General features: G+C 34.8%; 1 protein-coding gene across 4 annotated transcripts; it reads left to right on the top strand.

Moving 5' to 3' along the window:
• Nucleotides 1-355: 355 nt before the first annotated feature.
• On the top strand, nucleotides 356-23,257 carry LOC120631495. Of its 4 annotated transcripts, none has more exons than XM_039901111.1 (4): nucleotides 356-400; nucleotides 19,486-19,723; nucleotides 20,532-20,621; nucleotides 21,592-23,257. In XM_039901111.1, the coding sequence occupies exons 1-4, from the start codon at nucleotides 365-367 to the stop codon at nucleotides 23,103-23,105; spliced, it is 1,878 nt and encodes a 625-aa protein (XP_039757045.1). In that variant the 5' UTR covers nucleotides 356-364; the 3' UTR covers nucleotides 23,106-23,257. The 4 variants fall into 4 exon arrangements, with proteins under 4 accessions (XP_039757045.1, XP_039757062.1, XP_039757053.1 ...); XM_039901128.1 differs by lacking the exon at nucleotides 356-400 and adding an exon at nucleotides 10,610-10,724; XM_039901119.1 differs by lacking the exon at nucleotides 356-400 and adding an exon at nucleotides 13,029-13,143.
• Nucleotides 23,258-24,075: the final 818 nt, after the last annotated feature.

Raw genomic sequence — 24,075 nt, 5'->3', positions numbered from 1 at the left:
CCTATTTAATTCCTTAAGTATAAATCCTTTTTTTCTCGATGTGTACGCTTTGAAAAAACCTTTTTTTAAATTTCAGGTTTATAGACTTACGAGTAAACATTTCATTTATATCATCCCCTATAAAAAAAATAAACATGGTAAACTCTTTAAAGCTTAAACACATTTATTTATAAATTCTTATGATTTAAATTCTTATTTTTATTTATTTCCAGCTGTTGCCCGTGGCTTCCAACGCGGTTTTTTGGTTTTTCATTTTCCCGGGATAAAAAGTCTGTGTTAATCCAGAGTATAATCTTTCCACCGGAGCATCATCACTTATACACTCGCGATTTGTATACATATCCCAGTACAGGATCAACGTGGTATGATAGAACCGCATATCAAACCTGGGACTTTCCAAGTAGGTATATGAGCCACAATGTCATCCACTGCGCCAGTAAGGTCTTCATGCTATATTTTTTTTCATTAACAGATTATTTCTAAGTATTACTAGTACAAATTCCACAATTCAGTCAAATGGGTTCAGTAGTTTTTTCGTGAAAGAATAAGTAACATCCATCTATACAAAATCTCGCATTTATAATATTAGTAGGATTGTTAACCTAAATGCAAGTTTTTGTGTCTCTCACATCAAAATCAAAGGACTTTCGTAGTAACTGTCATCGTTCATTTAACCGCATTTATATCTTGTTTACATTACAAAGAAACCTTCTACGGATCCTAGGTTTAGGTTGGGCACTAATGAGTAAGCTTTTTCGATAATATATAGATCATGATTTATTATTTTTAATACTTCCAAAGTACCCAAAAGTGTATATAAATATAAAAATAGTCTCATATTGATCTCGACAATTATTAGCAAAAAATCGTAAAACTCCCTAAGGCGGGCATTATCATATTGTTCTTGCAACACTGACATGTTCCGCGATTGGTTGTGTTCGACCAATCAAACGAGACATTTTACGAATTGGTAGACAGCCGAGTGGCGCAGTGGGCAGCGACCCTGCTTTCTGAGTCCAAGGCCGTGGGTTCGATTCCCACAACTGGAAAATGCTTGTGTGATGAACATGAATGTTTTTCAGTGTCTGGGTGTTTATCTGTATATTATAAGTATTTATGTGTATTATATTCATAAAAATATTAATCAGCTATCCTAGTACCCATAACACAAGCTACGCTTACTTTGGGGCTAGATGGCGGTGTGTGTATTGTCGTAGTATATTTATTTATTTATTTATTATTTATTTAAAAAAAAAAAAAAAAATTGGTGGAAATACCAATTGGAATGTGCAATTATTGCGCATCAGAAATTCGGATACATAGAGGTCATCTGCTACACATTTGCGATCATCGTTTATTTATAGCTGAACAAAATGTAATCGACTTCAATAGGTTTATCGTGCGCCATTATTGCATCGAATTGAACATACGCCTGTAGCCTTAGTACTAGATTTCCTCGCTAGCAAACGAGGAGTCGTTTGTCGCATCAGCAAACTATGTGTTGTCAAAGTAAAATAGAACTAATGTTATTGGTTTTAGAGTCGCAAATCCTGTACTGCTTGTTTTTGTTATACAAACGTTCTATCAAATAGCGTGATTTTCGCGATGTACAGATGCTGTGAAGATCGCACTGTTCATAGCGCACTTTCTTGAACACCGCCTGCGGTTCTGGTATACGCAAAAGGCTTCAGCGCTCTGGGGGTGCAATACAATAATGCGTGCTGTTGTGGCTGCCTCGGTTCTGTAGTGCATCAGCCATGCCATGTAGTGCGTCAAAGCCATCTGGCGTAAGAAGCCCATGGCTGGTAAGACCGCCTCGCTTCTGTGCACTATCGGGGAGCGCAGCAACGACATCCTGTGCATGATGGCCGGCAAAATGGATAGTCCTCTGATTAATTAGATTTTATAAGCCCATACCCTTCTTCTTCCTATTTTAGATTATGGCGTTCCCTGTTATTTAGAATTGACTGAAGACCTTCTGGATATTCTGGAGCGACTGCTAAACTTATGCATAAAATTCATATTTGGTCTCAGGAAATATTATCACATCTCTGAGTATCCCAAAAAACTGAAGTGGCTTCCTATTAGGCAGCAGCCTTTTAATCCTGTATTCTACTCTTTTTCATCCTTGGACACCACTCTACCTTAATCAACGCTTTAATTACCTTGGCCCGTGTATGTCTCAAGAATCTCAGCGATCTGCTAGGGAGAATATTCTCAGAATGTAAATCTCAAAGTTACTCGGAATCCTTCACAATAAAAGCTGCAACGCTGTGGAATTCACTCCCTGACGATATTCGTCGCTCTAAATCCCTAGCTATTTTCAAAAGCCGTGTTAGCCATCACTATTTTTCATTATAATTATGTTGTTCGTATATGTGCATTTATATATCTATAGTATATATATATTTTAATTGTATATCTTCTCTTCTCTATTCTATATATCTATCTCTATCTAACTATATATATAGAAATCAATGCCACTTTTCGTTGTAATTTTATAACTCAAGAACGGGCTCACCTATCCAAACCAAAGGTTTAGGCATTGTTCGGACTATTAAATAGATGTTTTTTGTGAAGTTTGCACGAAATCTGTTGAGCGGTTCTTCATTTATCACATTTTTTGTAACTAATAAATTAAATAAACGGCGGATCATTTTGTTAATGGGGGCAAACTGACAAATTGAAATTTCAGATGGAGATTGTGCTGTCAAATTGGAACTTTTTTCAGTGTTGACAGTACCAGCATGGTTTTATGTCATTCATGCGGTCATTTAGTTATGGACATGCTTCGATTAAAGCAAATTGTTTCTAAATATGATTTCAATAAGAAATTCATCAAATGTAACCTTGCTGTATTAGATGTGTATTTACACATTTTTTAAATTATGCATCGGTAGGTCTAGAATTACCTTAGGAATCATGTTGAAAATTTTGACCAGGGGATGCCTTATAATAGATACTGTGTCGAGACCAAAACCGAATTGTATTGAATTTTTGTCCGTCTATCTGTCTGCCTATCTGTCTGTTCGGGCATCACGTGAAAACTACCGAACGGGTTTAAATAAAATTTGGTATAGTTGTACCTGATATTCGAGGTCAACCGGAATCCGGGTATAGGATACTTTTTATCCCGATAAACAGCAAGTTTCCTCCGGGAAATGCCATGAAATTTTTTATCATTTTTACTTTATAGCTCTGTTAAATATGGATCGATTTTAATAATTCTTTTTTTATGTGAAAGTGTGTACTATTAAGCATGTTTTTTTAATGAAGATCTGACGAATATTGTCGGAGATTAAGGACAAAACTCTTCACAGATAACAGCACGTCGCTAGGCATATGGGATAACGATCGAATGCATGTGCTAAAAAAAATATAGGTTTGGAAGACCATGGCATTCACACTTAGATCTTTGATTAATTAACAGTATTATTGAAGCTAAATACCTAGTTTCTTAGCAGTAATCATTTATTCTCATGACTATTATTCTTCCTTCCTATTAAAGTATTCATTTTATAAAAGAAATCTTCAAAGCCCACCAACCTGCTTTAGAACAGTGTTGTGGGTCTGTACTCTATAAACCTTACTTCCCAAGGAGTGAAATAAAACAACTGGACTGACTCTAATACTGTAAATTAAGCTTCTCTATAATTCATATTACTTGTTACCTTCAAATGACTCTACTACCAGTTCGTAATGCTGTCTTCGGCAGAGAAGACCACTGGCAAGAAACTCTACCGTTGCTCTTTTATTCAATCAATTAAAACAAGACTTATAAACACAATTACAACATTATCATATGTTATAACGCTAGGCCCTTTGATACAAGACATATAAGACAGGTCAAACATAACTACTATGATCACTTATAACATCAGGACTTTTGAAACAAATTTTTTGTATAGAGCAACCTCTGCTATTTATCATAAAGTGCTGTAATTCCCTATTTCCTAACACATGCGTATCCTGGAATACCTCATAGGCTTATTTTTATCCCGGATAAGCCAACAGCTCCTACAGGATAACATCGCTATTTGTCGCATTTGTCTTTCAAAATCCGATAGGCATAGTTGAAATATAATCAAGATAGTGAGATTGTTTGGTTGACCGCGCTAATCTCAGAAAATGCTGTATCGAATTAGATTTTTTTGCTTCCTTAAAGCTATTGCGGACTATAACCTCAGGGCAAGAGTGCGCATTTAGAACCGAATGCCTCGGAATACTACCAGCTAACGGGACCGGGTGTAGCGCTGCAGAACTAGTTTAAGGCGCTACAATGAATGAATGAATGATTTTTTTTCGGAAAAACACCAGATGTACCATAAGTGCAGTTCATTCGGAGCGCTAAGCGAGTCACGAAGATTCCTCACGGAGAAAGTGCAGACCACGACTTCCATTGGAGCAGCGTGTACGGCTCTACAACCCCCTACTATGAGAGAGACGGGCTGTACTTAGCAGTGGGACGTTGATATGTCAAATTCAAAAATCATATGTCAAATTCAAAAATTCAAAATTCAAAATTCATTTATTTCAAGAAGGCCTAATTAATAAGCACTTATGAAACGTCAAGTCTGTTTGTAGTGACTCTACCACCGGTTCGGAAGGCAGATTCCACTGAGAAGAGCCGGCAAGAAACTCAGCAGATTGATCTTTTCCAACATCATTTTAAAGTTTAACAATCTTTCGAATTTTTCCGTTTTGTGAGAGATGAGAGCGAAGTGGCCTGCTTCCAAGCAGCCTTGTCGTTAAGGAATTCATCAATCGTGTAGTAACCACGATTTATTAAATGTGTTTTAATATATTGTTTAACTTAGGTAAACGTAGATCTAATATTAGCTTCGGTATCATGTTTTAAAAGCATACACCCATCCCCACAAAGGATATCTTTCTCAGACGATATGCAGATATCACTAATTTATGTCCGTTTCAAGTTAGTCGACTGTTTATATCGACTTTTTGTTTATAATTACTTATGTTTTGTTTAATAAAGATGATATTATTATAAATATATTGCGAGGCTATTGTAAGTATACCTATTTCTTTAAATTTGGTACGAAGGGATTCGCGTGATCTAAGTGTAGTATAAATATAGTTTCTATATCAGCAGCTCTGCCCCATAACAAGATCCCGTACGACATTACACTATGGAAGTATGCAAAATAAACAAGCCTAGCAGTTTCAACATCTGTTAACTGTCTAATTTTTCTGACAGCATAAGCAGCTGAGCTGAGCTTACCCGCTAGTGTCTCGATATGGGTACCCCACTGTAGCTTACAATCCAAGGTAGCTCCTAGGAAAACTGTCGAATTTTCCATTTCTAATGACTCTCCATATGTATTTCTATTAGTTCATAAATACGACGTGCGTGCGTTTGTGACCCGGGGGAAAACGTAGTTATGTCAGATAATAAAACAAAAAGTAAAATGAGGGTCTCTGCATGTGTTTATTCTTTTTTATTTATATTTTTGTTACGATCACTGTAACACAAAATCTTTTATATTATTTTATTATTACTAGCGGATCCTCGCCACTTCGTCCGCATACGCATCATCCCATACATCCATCCTCACATACTTTCGCATTTATAATATTAGTAGGATGGTACGCATGCATTCGATCGTTGTCCCATATGCCTTGCGACTTGCTGTTAATTGTGAAGAGTTATTTTCTTTATCTCCGACAATATTTATCAGATCATTATTAAAAAAAAAAATACATGCTTGATATTATACTCTTTCAAATCGGAAAAGCGGAAAGCGCGTCGCATGCTATATACTATACGTTATCGGTTATATATAAGTTAGAGGGTATGAAAAGGCTACTCCATTAATATTTGTCGCTTTTATCTCGCGCTTATTAACGTACCATGGCTGGGCTAAGGCCTCCATTCTCATATTAGATGGTTAAAGAAAAAAGGACCCAACACGCTGCTCCAATGCGAATTGGTGGGCTTTAACGACTATTATATCAAAGTCAGTGATGATGACCGGGACGCGACGTGCGGCTTAACTTGCTCTTCGAAGCGCGGGAATTGACACCGCGACTTTCCGGCTAAGATAAATGCGAACGTTTAACATTAATCGTTTCACTGTTATTTATAGAAATAGTCGAGGATCTTCTCGTGATAGGCACTGCTGTTTTACTAATTTGATGCTCAGCGACTTTTCTTCGAAATTTTTAACCAATCTGCAATGAGTTCGGGAACTCAAGCAACACAACATTTACGTCTCTATCATCATTATCTTAATATATATAAATCTCTTGTCACGATGTTTGTCCGCGATGGACTCCTAAACTACTTAACCGATTTTAAATTAAATTGGCACACCGTGAGCAGTCTGTTCCAACTTAAGAGATAGGATAGTTTAGATTTTTAATTATAGTCGCAATTTTATTTTATTGCAAATAATTTTGCTATAATTAATTGACAGTCACATGTTATATATATATATACTACTATACTCATTTAAAGCTTAGAGATACTGAATACTTTAAAAACAAAATCAAACGCAGACGAAGTCGCGGGCAACAGCTAAACATGCATTATATATAAACTAGCCTACCAACAGCCCCATTTGCTAAGCCATCAGACACGTCTATATTTATTGTTATCATGTAGAAGACGTATCAATTACAGTATAGACAGTATCAATTAATGACGTTTTGTGTAGTTTTTGACGGAAGGAAGTAGTTTGCTCTGCCGAAGTACAACCAGTGAATACATCTTTCGCTATTGAGATGGTCTTCTCTTGTGCAAGATTTAAAATTTTACTATTACAGCTTCATTTGTATTAAATAATCGGATCCCATGTGGACATTTAGTTTCAGCTTCTGGGATAGTTACAAAACGTGATTCTAAGAAGTTAAACTCGAAATCGTCAAGTTGTTCACCATTTCCAATTTGCCACAAAATGAGTCACAGCGAAGCTGTCACTTCAAGACTTTTTTTTAGTATTTTTGAATAATTACTTAGGTCATAATTATACTATAATTTGGATAAATAACTATTGTAAATGAGCATTTCAATCATGTTGCACTCGATTTGTACCGAAAAACACTGAATATACCGCGATAAAATTGAATAAAAGACATCCGAACTAACGTAAACATCATAATCGCGGTGACTGGCGGTGACGCAAATTCAACTGAAATAATTTCTTTATTTTTCTTCTGGCACTCACAATGTTGGTATGAATAGAATAGTTATTATATGTCTCTATGGTCATAAGTTGTTTTTTAATATTGTTTCTCAGGTGACTGCGCCATTACTGTTGTGGTGGTCAGCGACTGTTTGTCCTGTTACGAAGCATGTGTTCTAAATATAAAACTACTACAATATACAACTTGAACTTGAACAAAGTTATCGATTTATGTCACCAGTTATGACACCAAGAACTAACTTTACGATGTAGAATTCAGGTGTCGGTGTGCACGCGCATCGTAAAAATTCACTCTCATCATTTTCTCCATCGCGCCAAAAGAAGTATAACTTCAAAAAAAAACTATTTTGGTACATTGGTCTTTTTACAATAATCTCACGTGACATTGGGGCATGGGGGAGGGACAAAAATTTTTAATAAACACGTTATTTATGAACGCCCTCTTAGACAAACAACACAGTCTACTAGTTGTTTATTGATATACGAGTATATATCGCTGTTTGCGCTTCCACAGACTATTGCGCACAATTTGAGTGCGTTCATTGCACCCTGCTCGAAACATGGCACAGCCTTCAATCTGGAAAAATGCGAGTTAAACGCAGACACCTAAAAAATAACATGGAAGAGCTGACTTATAAGTACTGGCCCACTCGGTCACAAACATATTCGACAAGGACTTTAATTTTTTAATAGTAGTTCTCGCAAGCGTGTTTTTTTTCGAGTATAGACTCTATCTAGAGCCAGAGTAAAAAACTCAAACGTGGGTCAGTTATTAAGTATACTGTATATCACTTAGAATGTTGCATGTTCCATATTCTAGCAAAACAAAAGTTGATTGACTGATTGAATGATCAGTCATATAAAATCTGAGCCAATATCTGGAAAAGGCAATTCCAAAATCTATACTTATCTACTAAAATTACAAAGCTGAAAGGTTTGTTTGTTTATTTTGCTGCCTGAACTTATATTGTCAGAAACAACCGCCGAAATTTAAAAAAAAAAGGTAGCTTTCACGGGATTCCCGGTAAACATGTAGGTACGTCAAATGTTACCTTTTATAGTAAATTAAAAAACACTTAATGAAATGCTAGTAAAATATAAAGTAAAACACAAAATTTCCAAATTAAAAATGGGTTCAATATTTTTATATATTATAAGTAATATGCATAAATAATTGCGTCGTTGGTCTAGTGGTTAAAATACATTTTAGTACGGGTAACGAGGCCCCAGGTTCGATCCCTGGGTCAGACCAAAAATGAGCCGGTGTTAGGAAGTCGCCGGTGTCAACTCCCGTGCGTTGGAGAGCACGCCAACCGATACGCTGTCTGTATCGGTTATTATCACTTACTTGTGATAATAGTCGCTAAAGCCCACAAAACCGCATTGCAGCAGCGTGGTGGGTCTATGCTCTAAAACTGTCACATCACCTATGAGATAGGAGGCTTGTGCCCAGAAGGGGGACGTTAATAGGTTGCGGATGATGATGATGATGATACATATATAATAAAATAATTGCAATAGCGTAGAAGCATAGCGTCATAAAATACCATCATGCCATTTGCCGTGACGGTATCCAGGTTTATTTCACTGTCAAGGCGCGCCGATAGATGATTCACTTTAATAAATTTTCAAGGTCAAAACCCTAACCTATGGATTTTTTCTCGTTCCAACGAACTCGTCTCTACTCCAAATAACGGAGGCGGGCGTGCGCCTTGCTTTATGACCTCATTTCACTATAATACGTATACGTAAACAGATAGACTCACTGACCTTGTCCGTCTGGACATGACCTACGCTTTTTTTTTATAAACTTAGAGAAAATGCTAGCTTGTAGTCGTGATAAAATTTGGAACTACTACAAAGTTTGACAGATGTTGCTGAACCCCGCTTTACTGTATACTGCGTAACCCTTTCAAATGTACAGACGTGATGTTCGTGACTGCGTTATCAACATGTACCTTTGCGAAAACAGCAATCGCGGTTGATTCTTTGAGTCCTAGGTTCGAAGCCTTGATAGCCTAGTGCTTAGTGCTACGGCTTCAATTTTTGGGGGACTTAGTTTGAATCCCGGCACGCACCTCTAAACTATATGTGTTTTAAATTCAAATTCAAAATTTCTTTATTCATGTAGGCCTATCACAGGTACTTGTGAAGCGTTCATACATATATGTTTACATAATTGTAAGGGGATGGTGATAACGTCGTACGCCAAATTAAACATAAAGCTACGAGGGTTCCAAACGCGCCTTGGTCTTAGCCCACAACAAAATTAGCCGGGTAAATCTTTTTTTTTGTTGTCTCTATCTCACGGTAAATCAATATTAAGCTATAAAGTTAGAGCCACCCAAGTTTTTTTATTGTTTAAGTAATCCTTAACATTATATATAACTTAGTATTAAGAATTGATTTAAAAAAAATCTTATATAAGCTCCACAGAATTAGGAACATACAGAAACCTTGTACACGACTAATATTAGAGAATCCAAGACCACTCCATTTTAGTAGTGTTTCTCGAACAAACGGTTAGTCACTGCGTATATACAAAGTAGTTAAAAGTAATTTATAATGGTCTAAACGTTTACCATTACATGGGAAAATGAAAAAAAATTTCTGAGCTAGTGTAGGCTGCGGGTAAAGTGATACGTGCGCGGGCTGTTTTCACTGTTTTTGGACACAATGCACTGTATACAATAAGGGCTAAATGAGGATTCTGAATGTTCTTAATTCTATGATAAATTCCCTTAAAAAGGTCCTTTTAAAAAAACGTTTCTAAGGATTTTTATTAAAAACTAGATGACCCTGTAACCTTCGTATCACCTGAAGGACACAGTCTATTGAAAGTAATTTGAAGTGACAATGACCAAAAATAAGTTTTTTGCTATTTTACTGGCTGAACCTTTAGAGTTTTCCATGAAAAATATAGTCCCCTAGGAGGGACGGTTTCAGAGCCAAATCCCGCGATGCTACTCCAACGCGGGACGTTGGGCTTCAACGATTATATAACATATCACTGATAATAGTGACGCGCATAACGTGCTCTCCGACGCACGGGAGTGGACATTGAATATTTCCTAACTCCAGGCTGTTACAATATTCAAGGGAAAAAACCCCGCAAACACATTCAATGGTGCATACATACGTATTATTCATAATAACAAGCGAACGACGAATATATAACCTTGCAATGTCCTTCGTTCTCGCCGATGAATTTCTTACTTTTGGTAGAAGCTTGTAGAAGTTTGTGCTATAGTGAATATATCACATTATATGACTATAAGCTGGTAACTAATCGGTGTGAAGAAGCGAAACAAAGCAATATATCTATTTCCTTCACGCCCGTTTGTCCTCCAGACTACGCAGGAACATCGCATCGTGTAATATTATTATATATGAACACCAAGTAATGCGTTGTCTGAAAATAGTCGTTCATTCCAATCGAATCTCTCCTTGTATTAAGACGTATTTGTGTCATAGAAATCATAATTCTAGTGCATTCAATAATCAATTCGTTGTAGAACAAGCATCACAGAGAACTATTTTGCTGCTTTCGGCTGCATTGAGGTAGGCATATTAATTAATTGTTCTTACGTTCTCGTGTCAAAATTTGTATTATTATATATATTTACGGGTTATATATCCACCAAATAGCAATTTATATTCGACACAAACACGACTCCGTGTTATAACGTGTCTGTATGTGTATGTGTGTGTGTCTATGGCATCGTATTTCCCGAACAGATGAACCGATTTCGATTTTGTTTATATTTGAAAGGGCAATTACTCAGAATTATTCTGGCCAAATGGCTTTATTAATAGAGTCGTATTAACTATGAAATATTTCAAATCTAAGATGGCCGCCAATACAAAATGGCGTTCTTTTTTCACAACTCCCTCAACATGGGTATGAAATTAAAGGGCTTGATTAGTAGAATAATGTACACGATACCTATTTAAAGTCGGGGTTTTTTTTAATTTATGTATTATTCCGGTTCAAAATTCAAAAAATTCAAAATTCAAAATTCATTTATTTCAAGTAGGCCTAATATAAGCACTTTTGAAACGTCAAGTCTGTCTGTATGTAGTGACTCTACCACCGGTTCGGAAGGCAGATTCTACCAAGAAGAAGCCGGCAAGAAACTTAGCAGTTGCTCTTTTCCAACATTAACAATTTACATTTTTCATTTTTCTATCTTGTGAGAGATGAAAGCGGAGCCGGATGCTTCCAAGCAACCTTGTCATTAAGAAATTCATCAATTGTATAATAACCTCGCTGTAATAAATGTGTTTTAACACATTCTTTAAACTTATGCATTGGTAGGTCCAAAATTACCTTAGGAATCATATTATTTATGGTTAACAGGTTATATTATGACCTTCAAATCTGACTGATTTTATTTTATGATTAAAGATTATAATATTATCAGCATCATCATTTTTTATTTATTTATTTATTTATTTTCAACTTACGACTATTGCCGGCCTCATCAATCTATTGCCGGCCCACTACTGCGCACGGTTTTCCTCGTGAGAAGGGTTTTTACGCCGTAGTCTACCACTGGCTAAGAGCGAATGGGTAGACTTCACATGCCTTTGAGAACATTATACCTACATAACTCAGGCATGCAGTTTTCCTCACGTTGTTTTTCTTCACCGTTTGAAGAAAGTGATATTTAAACCGCGATTTTTTTTTTATTGTTTCAATTTTGTTTTATTATTAATAATCTTATACTTATATATATTTTGTCACTGTTTTACATTGTGGTTATTTACTTAGATTGTTTTTTTTTAATTTATAATTTTATACTTATTTAATAATATAATTGTACGCCCGGCTGTGGGTATACCTACTGTTTTGAATACTTTTTTAGGCCTTGTCAACCTGCCTTTCTATGTGTAAACAGTGAGCAATAAAATTATATTCTATTCTTAAATTAAAACGCACGTAACTCCGAAAGCCAGTGTTGCGTGCTGGGACTCGAACTCGGTCTGCACGAAAGGAACGCCGAAGCCCCACCCACTAGGCTATTACCGCTTTCCACAATATTATAATACATATTATTATAAAACTTACGTTTTTATTCGTCTGACACGAAGGCCATATTATCAAATCGTTAAATCAAAGTCAGTAAATCAATGCTACAATCATTAGCAGTTTAAATGAAAAACATTATTCGACTAACTGACGATTACTCGAATACTCTAATAAACTACAGAGTGTTGCCGAATTAAATAACCTTTCTTTAAAACGTTTAATTTTTTATTGTGATTTATTTTGGAGTACTTTTTTTTTGATACAGTTTCACTTTTCGTTACCTTGATTGATAATTATTTAATATTTAAATACTTGCTTTATTTTAATACCTATGTGGTGAATTTATTTTTTATTAGTTTTATCGTATTGTGTGACCGTTAATAAAGTGCCGTTATATGAAAAACAACTTTTGATGACATACCCTGACGCAGTGGTGAGCGTAGTAGTTCTAAGTGAAAGGTCCCGGGTTCGAATCCCGCATCCGTGTTTTTTTACCACCCTGCTGATACGTGGCACCGAAACGCTAAATCTAGCGTTCCGGTACGTAACGCGAAGATAAGGGGTATGGGTATAACTACCATACCCCTAGTCGATCCACCACCTTAGACTGCATCATAATTTACTAAATTTTGAGATTGTAGTCAAAGGCTAACTTGTAGTGAAAAAAGAAAAAAAAGTTCCTACTAAATGGACCCAATCAACATATTATCTGTCTCTCTCATACCCGTGTGTCCTTCAGACATAGCGCATGTATATCGCTGTTTTATTCGATCGCGCTGCGTCACCACTCGCTTCGTTTAAAAATAACTTTTCATTGCTGTCGTATCTCTCGTTCAAGTTAGACGCATCTTCTGAATTAAGCAATTTAATTTGATGTTTTGCATTTGAAATAATCAATACTGAAAATTATTTAGTGAATCGTTTGATTGTGCGGCTGGATGGATCAAGGTAGGTTTTAAGAGTGATATAGTGTTTATACGGCTTTAAAAAAGGGATTCTTAATTTTATGGAAATATTTTCACTTTTTAAAAACAATGTTTTGATTTTTTTTCGTAATATAGTTACTTGGATTGCTTACGCGTTATCGCAGTACTTTTTTAACTAAATTATTAATTTTTTGTAATGTGATATCTGAATTAATTATAATATAATGTGGGGTCAATTTGCCATAGTTTTCGGAGAATAAGGTTGGATCTTTTTAATGGAGACTGCAAGCAATTAGTGCTACAGTTTCATGAATAACCTACATTTCATCTAATTCAGTAAAATGCTAGGTGAAGCAGGATATTTATTCCTTCTTTTGTAATGTGAGCTTAAACAATTTCAAAATGGCCGCTATAGAAATGTAGTCTTGGAGTTTTAAATATATGATAAACCTATAAGACACAGTGAGCGAAACCAAACAACAACTATCTCTCTCACACAATTCCGTTCTGCAGACTTTGTACTTGTGGCTTCGCCGCGTCGCGTCGCTACTCGGGCCGTTTATAAATAGATATGAGGTAGCCATTTCCATCGCATCTTTCGTTGAAGTAAGACGCATTTTCTGTAACCGGGAGTTTTTTGTTTGTGGTTTCACGGTAAAGGTTAATGAACTTTTGCATTTACTGGTTATTGTAAATGTTCAGCAGTATTTAAATATCTAATACAAATTTTATAGTGCTTCTGGTTGCAAGAGGTATGTGTTATTATAGCCTTATATTTTTTGGTATGCCAAGTATTATAGGATGCGGTCATCGAAGAGCCTATACCACTTAATTTAAATTGTTTAATAAACTCTTTGAATCAATACCGCGTAGGTACTATACTCAATTGGTATTGTGAAAAAAATACGGGGATTATTAACGCTATTGCATTAGTTCAAAATTCAATTAATAACTTTATTTCGTTGACAATTGGATGTTTGGGTTTTTGGTAACTTTGACTCTGGTCCACCTGTGAATTTGGCAAAAGTGAAAAGTGTGCTTCCTCATTTTTGTGATGCGGCATAGGAATATCAACCATGATATAAAAACTAAACTAAACTAAACCTGTGCAAATTCTAAATAGTGAAAGTCAAACATGTGTTCAACCTTGCGAATTTTATTTATTCGTAGATATTTTGTAAAGCCGCGTGTATTGATTATTGTGTGCGTAAGTTAATTTTCAGCGTTGGAAAACCAACGTTCGTTGGTATTGGTAATACTACATGTTGATATTGCGTCTTATTCTAAAGCGTTTTATTTTATGGTAACGATTAAAAACAAGATTATAACATATTCAAATATTATTATTGATTAATAATAAAAGAAATTAGAGAGAAATTAGATTATTTTTTGATTTAAAAGAAAGCAGTAGTAATTTTTAAATGAGTAATTTTTTTGCGTTGGTCGGTAGCTTTATTTTTCTTAGTAATAAATACTTATTATAAAATGTGTTTAAATAGTAACATGCATATTGCATATAAGATACAGCATATTATGCGTTTGTTAATTTATATTATAATTGAGATATCACTTGCGTAACTGTGAAGGAAAACATCGTGAGGAAACCTCCGAGACAGTGCTCTAAGTTCTGAAAGGCGTGTCAAGTCGATCAATCCGACTTGGCCAGCGTGGTAGACTTCGGCATAAGCCCCTTTTAATTCGGAGACGAGACTCAGGCCCTGCAGTAGGCTGCTATTGAATTAATATTTGATAATGCTGATGTTGAATGGACATTTAATGCTTGCATGTAGGTCCGGTGAAACCCAGTTGTTGGTGCTCGTTGATCTTTAAGCCACCATCCGTTTTATTTTGTTTTCATAATCATATCAGCCGATGGACGTCAACTACTGAACAGATTCTTTTGTAGATCGGTTTTTCGCGAATCCACACTCCACGGGCAGACGACACAAACGGATCAGGGAGGTTCAACAAAGCTGCGTTTACTAGTGCAGGTTCGCCACCTAACCCAATGTCCATCAGTTCTCCGAGCTATTTGGCCCGCGCATTGCCACTTCAGCTTCGAATTTTGTTTAACTTTTAATCCTTGGAATCCATTCCATAGACCGTCTTGTTGTGCAGTTCAAGGTGGAAAGCACAAGAGAGCGCGATAGGTCGCCCATGCGATGGACTGATCAAGGCAATTTAGCTGTGGGCGGTCCCTCGAATGAGTGCGTGCACCAGTCTATCTGCCAGTAAAAAAAGTGGCGAAATCTTAATAACATCAGCACGGCTAGCATGACGAGGATACAGTTAAATCCCCAAAGAAAATATGACAATAATTTATCTTCTCTCACAGCTTTATCAAATCTCAGAGCATTGGCGCACATGTGGAAATAATATCCAAATAATATATGGCTAATTATAAACGGGGGTAAACTTTTCCTATTCCATGTTACAGTGCTTTAGCAGGTGGACACGTTAATTATGTCCCCTGTCAGGAGATATAATTTTTGTCTTCTGCCTGTGTTCTACAGCTCCAAACTTCAAGCTTCACTCCATGATGACCACGACCACTCTGACAAGAATGTAGCGCCAAAGGAGATGTCGACGAATTTCTTTCCTCTACGGATCTCCTCAGTTATGATTTGATCATGTAGAGATACTCGAGCTAGCTCCATCCATCTCCCTCACATTGACTCCGAGCTATTTATCATGCCATTATTATAGTTTAGGTTCTTCATATTCTTCTTCTGTTCCTGGACCGTTACCGCACTTGGTTGGTCTGAAACCATTGTACGTGTGGATAGTTTAGGTTATGTTTGGATTTGTTTTTAAGGTTACGGATAATCATGCGTTAAGTTAATCTTTTAGGGTACTTTTAAATATGATACTTTTTTGTATTAGGTATAACGTCTTGGGAATACTGTCAAGCAACATTGCAACGCTCCGCTCCGAAAGGAATGGAGCGTAGCAATGGTGGCAAGGAATGTAATCACATGCACATGAGGATTAACACCTACGCCTCAGGTTTATTGAAACAGGGTGGCACGTTGCAGGACTTGTTCCTGGTATACCCTGCGAAGTGTTGCTCTACATTTCACTTATCATCTGGTTTGTTCAGTCAATTAACACTAGAAAAAGAAAAATGTCTTGAATTTCCCATGGAATATGAGAAGCATAGGTTTGGTAATTTTCGTGTAGGTATAAAGAATGAAATTGCAATAATACAAGCGGGCATCGAACATGAACTGAAATCAATAGTTTTTTTCCTGTTACCAAAATGAAAAAATTAACCCTTTACGCTTTATAAAATTTTGAATGGCTTTTTGATAATGTTCAACTAGATTGAAAAATAGTTAAAATAAAAAAAAAACTCACAAAAAAATGTGTGACGGTAGAATCGAATTCTTGGTTTTAAATCACCATGAGAATAGTGGAACTATCCTAGAAGTATTTTTAAGTTCGTAAAATGTCAAAAAAAAAAAATTGAAATAAATAGTTTTGGTGACGGTATTTATATTAAGGGAACAAAGTAATACCACATCTATCAACTGTCAAATGGGAACGTTATTTTAAAATGCGGCCAACAGAATATTTTGGGAATCATATTTTGTATGTTTCTATGTTATCTATACCAATATTATAAAGAAGAAACATGTTTTTGTTGGTTTGTTTATACCAAATAGGCTCCAAAATTACTGGACCGATTTTAACCATTTCAGCGCCAACTGGAGATCCTTACGAAAATTGCAATAATGTAAAGTAACAAAATTTTGCCTTTAAAATTCATAACTTTGCAAAACTATTGATGATACATAAAAATTATGTAGTTTAAAGTGCTCATTTTTACCTACAAAAAGTCCGTTAGGGAAAATATCATAGTTGCCGGTAAAAACATAAGAGGGTTACATTAGTATCGCAGTATTTATTTTAATAAGAATTATCTTATTCAAATAAATAGTTCGATCATCAAGAGTAACTACCCTATATATAAATAAATAATAAAAAAATCTGCTAAATAAATTTAAATTTTTTTAGTTATTGCGAGTTCATATTTGACACCTGAACAAAACTTAACTAAAAAAGTACTATTTAAAAACTACCCGATTATTTTACAAGAATAAGCGACTTTAAAATATGCTTGAAACAGACAAAAAAACGCAGACAATGTCGGGGGCAAAAGTTAGTGTATATTTTTTTACAGGAAAATCAAATTATTTATCTGCTTAGAATAGTTTTTTTTCAAACCTTTGTTAACAAAATTCCTAACTATTAATGCGTTTCTTTTAAAAAGGGCGGACACCACAGTCCACTAATAAAGACTCACAGTTGCCATTTATTTTATCATTATTTTTAAATAGAAAAAAACATATAATATTTTAAAATCCGTTATCCAAAATAATAATTCCCGGAAAACCCTGACATCATAATTTACGGAAGAAAAGTAATGATGATAACATAATTATTATTTTTAAAAACCACATCGCAAGCAAAAATAAGTAATAATATGTATTTCTTCAAAAACATCTGACCAAAATACGAGTAAATGCGATTTATTACATTTTTGTACTTGCTTTACGAATGTTGCTTATTTATTGGCATCACGCCATAGCTGTTTTCCTAAAATACACTATTAATAGCAGATATCGCAAATAAAAATATGCAACAATTAATGTTAACATGTTCAATAACATCGACGCGATAACCACCGTACTCACAAGAAACTGATTATAACATAAATCAAGTAGGTAGCAACTTATTTTATTCAAGCTATACAAGTAGAATCGTTCTACTGTCTAAAAACATGTGAGCTCAGAAAACACTGAATCTCGAAGGACGATGAAAATGTTAATTCCAGATCCGTACCTCGTTCATACCTTCTAAGGCTCCCCACACACACTTCAGTATTTTTGAAAGATGATGTAGGAAAAGAGTAACTGCTGAGTATCTTCTTATGCCCAATTGAAATAAACGAATATTGTTTTTTTTTTAATTTAGAATTTTAAACTGACAATATTCTGCATATTGTCAACATATTATGACTAAATAAGTATTTTTTTTTTAATATTATCACTATTTATGTGGTCAATAATATTGCCTGTGTGTGGGCAGCCTTACCGTTTTTCCATACTACCAATTCATGGTAAATTCTGTATCCTTCGTGGTTATTCGGTGTATTGTAGTGAACTCCGATTGATTATTAAAGCAAATAAACAAAAAAAATCCTTTATTATAACAATTAAAACTTAATTAATTTTATTATAATTTTAAGACAAGAGCTTGATTAAAATAATAGTAGCAAATATAGCAAGCCCTCTGATCACTTTTAAAAGCGCGAAAGTCTGATTTAATGTTAACCCCCCTCCCTACATGGGAAACAGCGCCAGAATGATGCTATTTTTATTTTATCACGGTGAGTTGACAATCAATAAATGTATTGATCGAATCTTAGACCCCATTTATGAGTAGCGTATAGTCGAAAATAAGCCAAAGAAATGTGTTGATAAGAACGGTTAGTTGACAATAATATGCATACTCCATTTAGATAGTGATTATATGATATTAAAACGTGTTCACAAATCATAACCGATGAATATTTAGTCCCATAGCTTTTTAAGATAGAAACTTTCAAGTTTTTGTAGCAGCGAAATTGCAACAAACATAATTGCAATAAATAAGTTAATTGGAAAATAAGGAAAGTTATTGTTGACCTATAACTTGTGTCGACTTTTGACACTATGGATCCTCGCCGGCAACACATTACATTAATTGTTGTTATCTCATTGTTTTTATTTTTGCAAGTGACACCGATAAGAAGTATAATCTTTTATGATTCTATTTACTTACCTACCGTAATGCGTTAGATGGTCCGTTTGGATAATTTAAACAATACTTTTTCTTTTAACTAGAAATACAGTCATAATTACAGTAATAATTAAATACTAAGTCAGTCGGTCAGTGTTATGCCTATAAAAACCAGTGATCTTTAGTCTCTCTAAGGCTGCCCGCACACAGTCTTTAATTGTATTGTCCATATTCAGATAATTCTCAATATTATTAAGCAAATCTATGCTTTAAAAATGTTTGGTGCCTTTCATGGATGGAATCTGAAGGGTGTGGTTGCCGATGTTATCAAAGGCACATGAGGCTAAACACGTACGCTTTAGGTTGATGGGCACTGGGCGACACGTTGCTCTGTTCATATGCGATGTTTTCCCGCTACATCAGGCTAGGTCCTTTAATCCTTAATAATATGATGCCACAGACAGACACACGCACTCACACACACAAATACACGTCACTTGTAACACCCCGTAGTTTTTGCGTAGGGCGTTAAAAATAAAACTGTATATGCTATTCAGTAACTCCGTCCTTTTTGTTACAGATGGGTAACAAACGAACACATCAATATTACGTGGTTGAGCTTTCGTACCCAATATACAAAGATGAGAAGTTTATTTGCGTGCCCAGGTCTTGGGTATTCGACATAGATAACCAGAAGGTAGTGGTGAGATACCCGCGATGTCCAATAGACGAGCTGTTGAGCAAAATGAAGTTAGACACGTACGAAGACAATGATCAGGATTGGATGATGCTAGCAGTTTATGTCAAACTTAAAACTAGTGAGTGATGTTTCAGCTTTTTAAGCGACTTCAATAAAGGGGGTTATCTATTCGGTTATATCTTTTTTTAATGAACTTTGTCATTTATTAACCATGTTCTAATCATGCTCCCCCTGTCGTAAGTGGTCATCAAGTCAAGACCTATTTGAGGAATCCTGGAGAAATCGAGGCAACTCTTCGAAGATCATAGGCTAGGGATATTTGAGTATTTTTAAAAGTAACTCATTTTCAACATTTTTAAATCGGTATCGTTAGCTACTTTTCTTAGATATTTACAAAATACAAATATACTCACTTAGTAATTTTTAAATTTAACTGGCACCGGCCTAATTGTGTTGCCGAATATATTTATTTATTGCTTTTTAGTTGTTTAATCAAGTCTATTTTTTGATTCTCAATTATTTTTCTTACTGGGTGGAATAATTTATAATCTTTGGTCGGCTGAAACGTCCTAAATCTTGATGAAATTTAGCACATACATACATACATAAGTTTCATTCCGTAGGTAGACATAGGGTACTTCCAGAAACAGAACCAGCGGGATACCGAACCCTTCAGCAACGAACTTACAGAAAATATGGCGAGTTTAAACTCATTAGAATAATTTAAATGAAATGGTGTTAGACATAGTATTATAATCGAGGCCTTAAAATTTAGAAATAATATTGTTAGATCTATTTTTAATTCAATTTTCATTCATTTTATTATTATTTTCTTTCCTAAATAATTTGTTTAAGAGTTGTATTTTGTTTCTATCACAGAGCCTATGTTTTCTTGAAACAGTTAAATACTTTTTTTTTTTTTACAGACAGCTACAAACATGCAATAAATTATATTAACTATATCAATCGCAACCATTTATCAAAGCAAACAAGAAGCACTGAAGAATATGTTTCAGGTAAATATTTTGCAATTTTTGAAATGCTTTATGATGCTAGTAAAGTCAAAGTCAAAGTCAAAAATATCTTTATTCAAGTAGGTGGCACTTTTGATGCGTACATAAGAATTACACGGTAGTGAGATGATGGCGATAACCACATTCGTAAAGTTAAAACTAAAGTTACGAGGGTTCCAAACGCGTCCTGGTCTATGAAGAAGCCCACAACAAACTTAGCCGGGTGTTTTTTTTTGTTATCACCATCTCACAATGCCATTTAAAATTATTAGAAGAGCAACCTGGTTAGAGCAATAATTCACACCTAAGCTTTTTATCGATTACGTAGTCCTTAATACTATTATACCTATAGGATTTTTCTATAAGCTTACGTTTAATACAAACTTTGAAATTTTTAAGAGACATCTCCAAGATGAAAATGGGTAGTTTAATGTAGAATTGTATGCAATTTCCTTTAAACGAATTACGGCACTAGCACTGTAAGTTTATTCTTACTTCTAATGTTTAAATTATTGCAGTCACATTTTTTGCTATGTACTATGCTCATCCCCTAAAATAACGCGTGCAAGCTGCTGCAGAGACGATAGGTACGGCATTAACCAACATTATAATTGATGCCTACGTGTGTTATGCGACGTTTTTCATCAAACGTGCGAGGAACAATTATCTGCAACGATGAAATATTTTTGTCACACTGAAAACAAACAGCTAATATTAAATAATATATTAAATACTCTCTTTTTTATAACGTCTTATTATTAGTAACATAATAATTGTAAATAATCAGTTAAAATTGAATGATTATGAATTTCATGATAAGGCGGTTCTATTCAAGAAAATATGTTAAACAGTTTAATGGTACCTCATTAAAAACGACATTACCCGAATTCAATAAGAATGCTACTTCTACATACTTATAACTACAGTGAGGTATATAGTTAACTTAATTTAACTTTGTCTTTCATTATTTTAGGTGATGAACCCGTGAGGTCAGAACGAAATTCTGGTTATTCTACACCGTTACATTCGGAATATCCAAATTGTGATATATTAAAAGCTCTATTGTCCGATCAAATTCCATTAGCTGATCAGCCACCGCTACCCGATGTCAATGGGAAAACAAATGAAATAATAAATAATGATAACGAAGTTGAAACAAACAATTATTTCGACCCAAATGATTCAGCAGAACCTCGTCAAAGTTCATATCAGCCGGAAACACACTCGCCATCTATGATGGAACATTCTGCAAAAAGCTCAAACGATGACTTTGAAAAAAGCGTAAACTGTAGAAAAATCAAAGAAAATAACGCGTATCATTACACACCGGAGTTAACAAATAAACCGTTAATGTTAAAAATAATTAGGAAACCAATGATGCCAAGTATAACAAAGCCACCGGCTATCGATTCCAATATTAATATACTTAAACAACAATCTTGTACTACCGAAAATGAACTCGGTAGCTTGAAAAACTCATCCAAAGAATTAAGCAAGTATTTAACTCAAACTGTGCATGATTTATCAACATTTGCCAAACATAACGATCAAAATACTTTGCAATATGTTAGGTCTAGTGATAAATCTGATTGTGGCATTGAAAAGGAAGCTAACTCTGGAGACCATGGTCAAGAAAAGGAATCGGTGGAGAACGGATCATCTGGATTTACAAGAGAACCAACATTGAATGCAATTTTATCAAGTGAATTGGTGAAACTGCACTCACGTCTTGACGAACTCTTCAGAAGGTACGATGAAAATCGATGTGATAATATTAAAATAAATTCTGGAATGGAAGTGCTGGCGAAAAAAGTGGCAGAACTTGAACAGCTCTATACTGAATCTAGTACAGCATCATCAGTAGAAATAGAAAATATGGAGGAAGAAGTAATTGAGACGATTGAAGACGAAATTGAAAAAAACAAACGAGCCAGATATAAAGAAAACATTCGTAAAAAAGTTAAAAATCAAGCCAAGCGAAGAAGAAATGGATCAGACGGTTTTGAAGATATTCCAAAAAAAAAATCCAGTTGCAGGTTTATTTTACCCCAAAATTATGACAGAGATGACTCAAGATGGACATTGAAGTATCGTGAAATGGATGATGATCTCATTGAACTTATAGAAAATACTGGCATATACGTCAATGAATCAATTTTGTGTGCTGGTAAAAGATTATCGAAGGATAGCAAAGAGTATGCGATAATGTTACTACTAGAAATCTTTTCTGTAAGTGCATTGAGTACATGTACTTTAACTGGTGCAAAAGCTTCGTCATGTAGAACCGAAGATTATGAGGTAAGACCAGGATTAGATAAAAAAGCAAGATTTGTTCTGTTGGCTTCCGTGGAAAGGCATGCACGCGAGAAAAGGTGGGCAAGACTTCACACGCGCCGCGAAATTATGAAACATAGAAAGGATATTATGACCACTCTACGTAATAAGATGACGCGTATGAGAAAACTGAATAAATTACATCTTTGCTAACGTAACTTTACGTTCTTCGTCTTCCACTGGACCTGTTTTAAACTCATCCCCAACTGAAATTGTTAGTCCAGCCACCTTCTAAAATTCTGCCGAAGATATATTATTTTAAGTTATCAAAAACACCACAGTTGATAAAATATTATTATATATCAAAATTATAAATAATTATTAATTATTTCTAAATATTGTTATACAAAAAGAGTTTGACATCGTTCAACAAGTTTTTAAACGTATTGTAACTATATTTGAAAAATAGATAAATGTCTAAAATTTCCTTTGATTTTGGGAGTAATATTATATTTCAACAACTGATTATATAGAAATAATTTAAGCAATTTTGTTTTAATTTGAATCTATTTACGCTACTTAAGCTAAGGATAATAATAATTATAATTTTTTTTTTTTTAATAAGTCAAGAATTTTTTCAATAAGTTAAGATTTTATTTTTAGTTTGGTAACATTGCATTTTACAGTCGGGGCGGTATTAGGCGAGAATGTAACAGGTCATTTGGATACCATACGCGTTTTATACGACGATTTTCAACACACTCAACTTTTAGATACGTTCTCTGAAAAGAACTGATTTTAAGCTGTTTTCTACCGCATGAAAGTTTTTTAGGTCGCTCTCTAGTTTTTGGTCGAAAATGGTAAGATAGTCGCGATAAGTGCCTCGATTTTTATTCCCGGCGGAGTAAAATCTCTACTAGTGCTCTACTTTCCAATTTAAACTGGACATTTTAAATTATTAAAAATAGACCAAAAAGCGAGAATATTACCAAAATATTAATCACAGCACAGCGGCGCAACGGCTTTTTTTTTCGCGCGCCAAGGTAAACCGTTATACAGCCAGCATCGTCAGCATTAAATCTGTGTTGGTTAAAAAAATGTATATGTATTACCCGGCTAAATTTAAAGTGGTCCACTTTCATACATATAACTTGTAGTGAAGTACAAAGTAAACTTAATCGGG

Source organism: Pararge aegeria, chromosome 2, assembly GCF_905163445.1.
Source record: "Pararge aegeria chromosome 2, ilParAegt1.1, whole genome shotgun sequence".
Classification (NCBI taxonomy): Eukaryota; Metazoa; Arthropoda; class Insecta; order Lepidoptera; family Nymphalidae; genus Pararge; species Pararge aegeria.
Note: the sequence above shows the minus strand (reverse complement) of the source record. Positions and strands in the feature narration are given on the sequence as shown.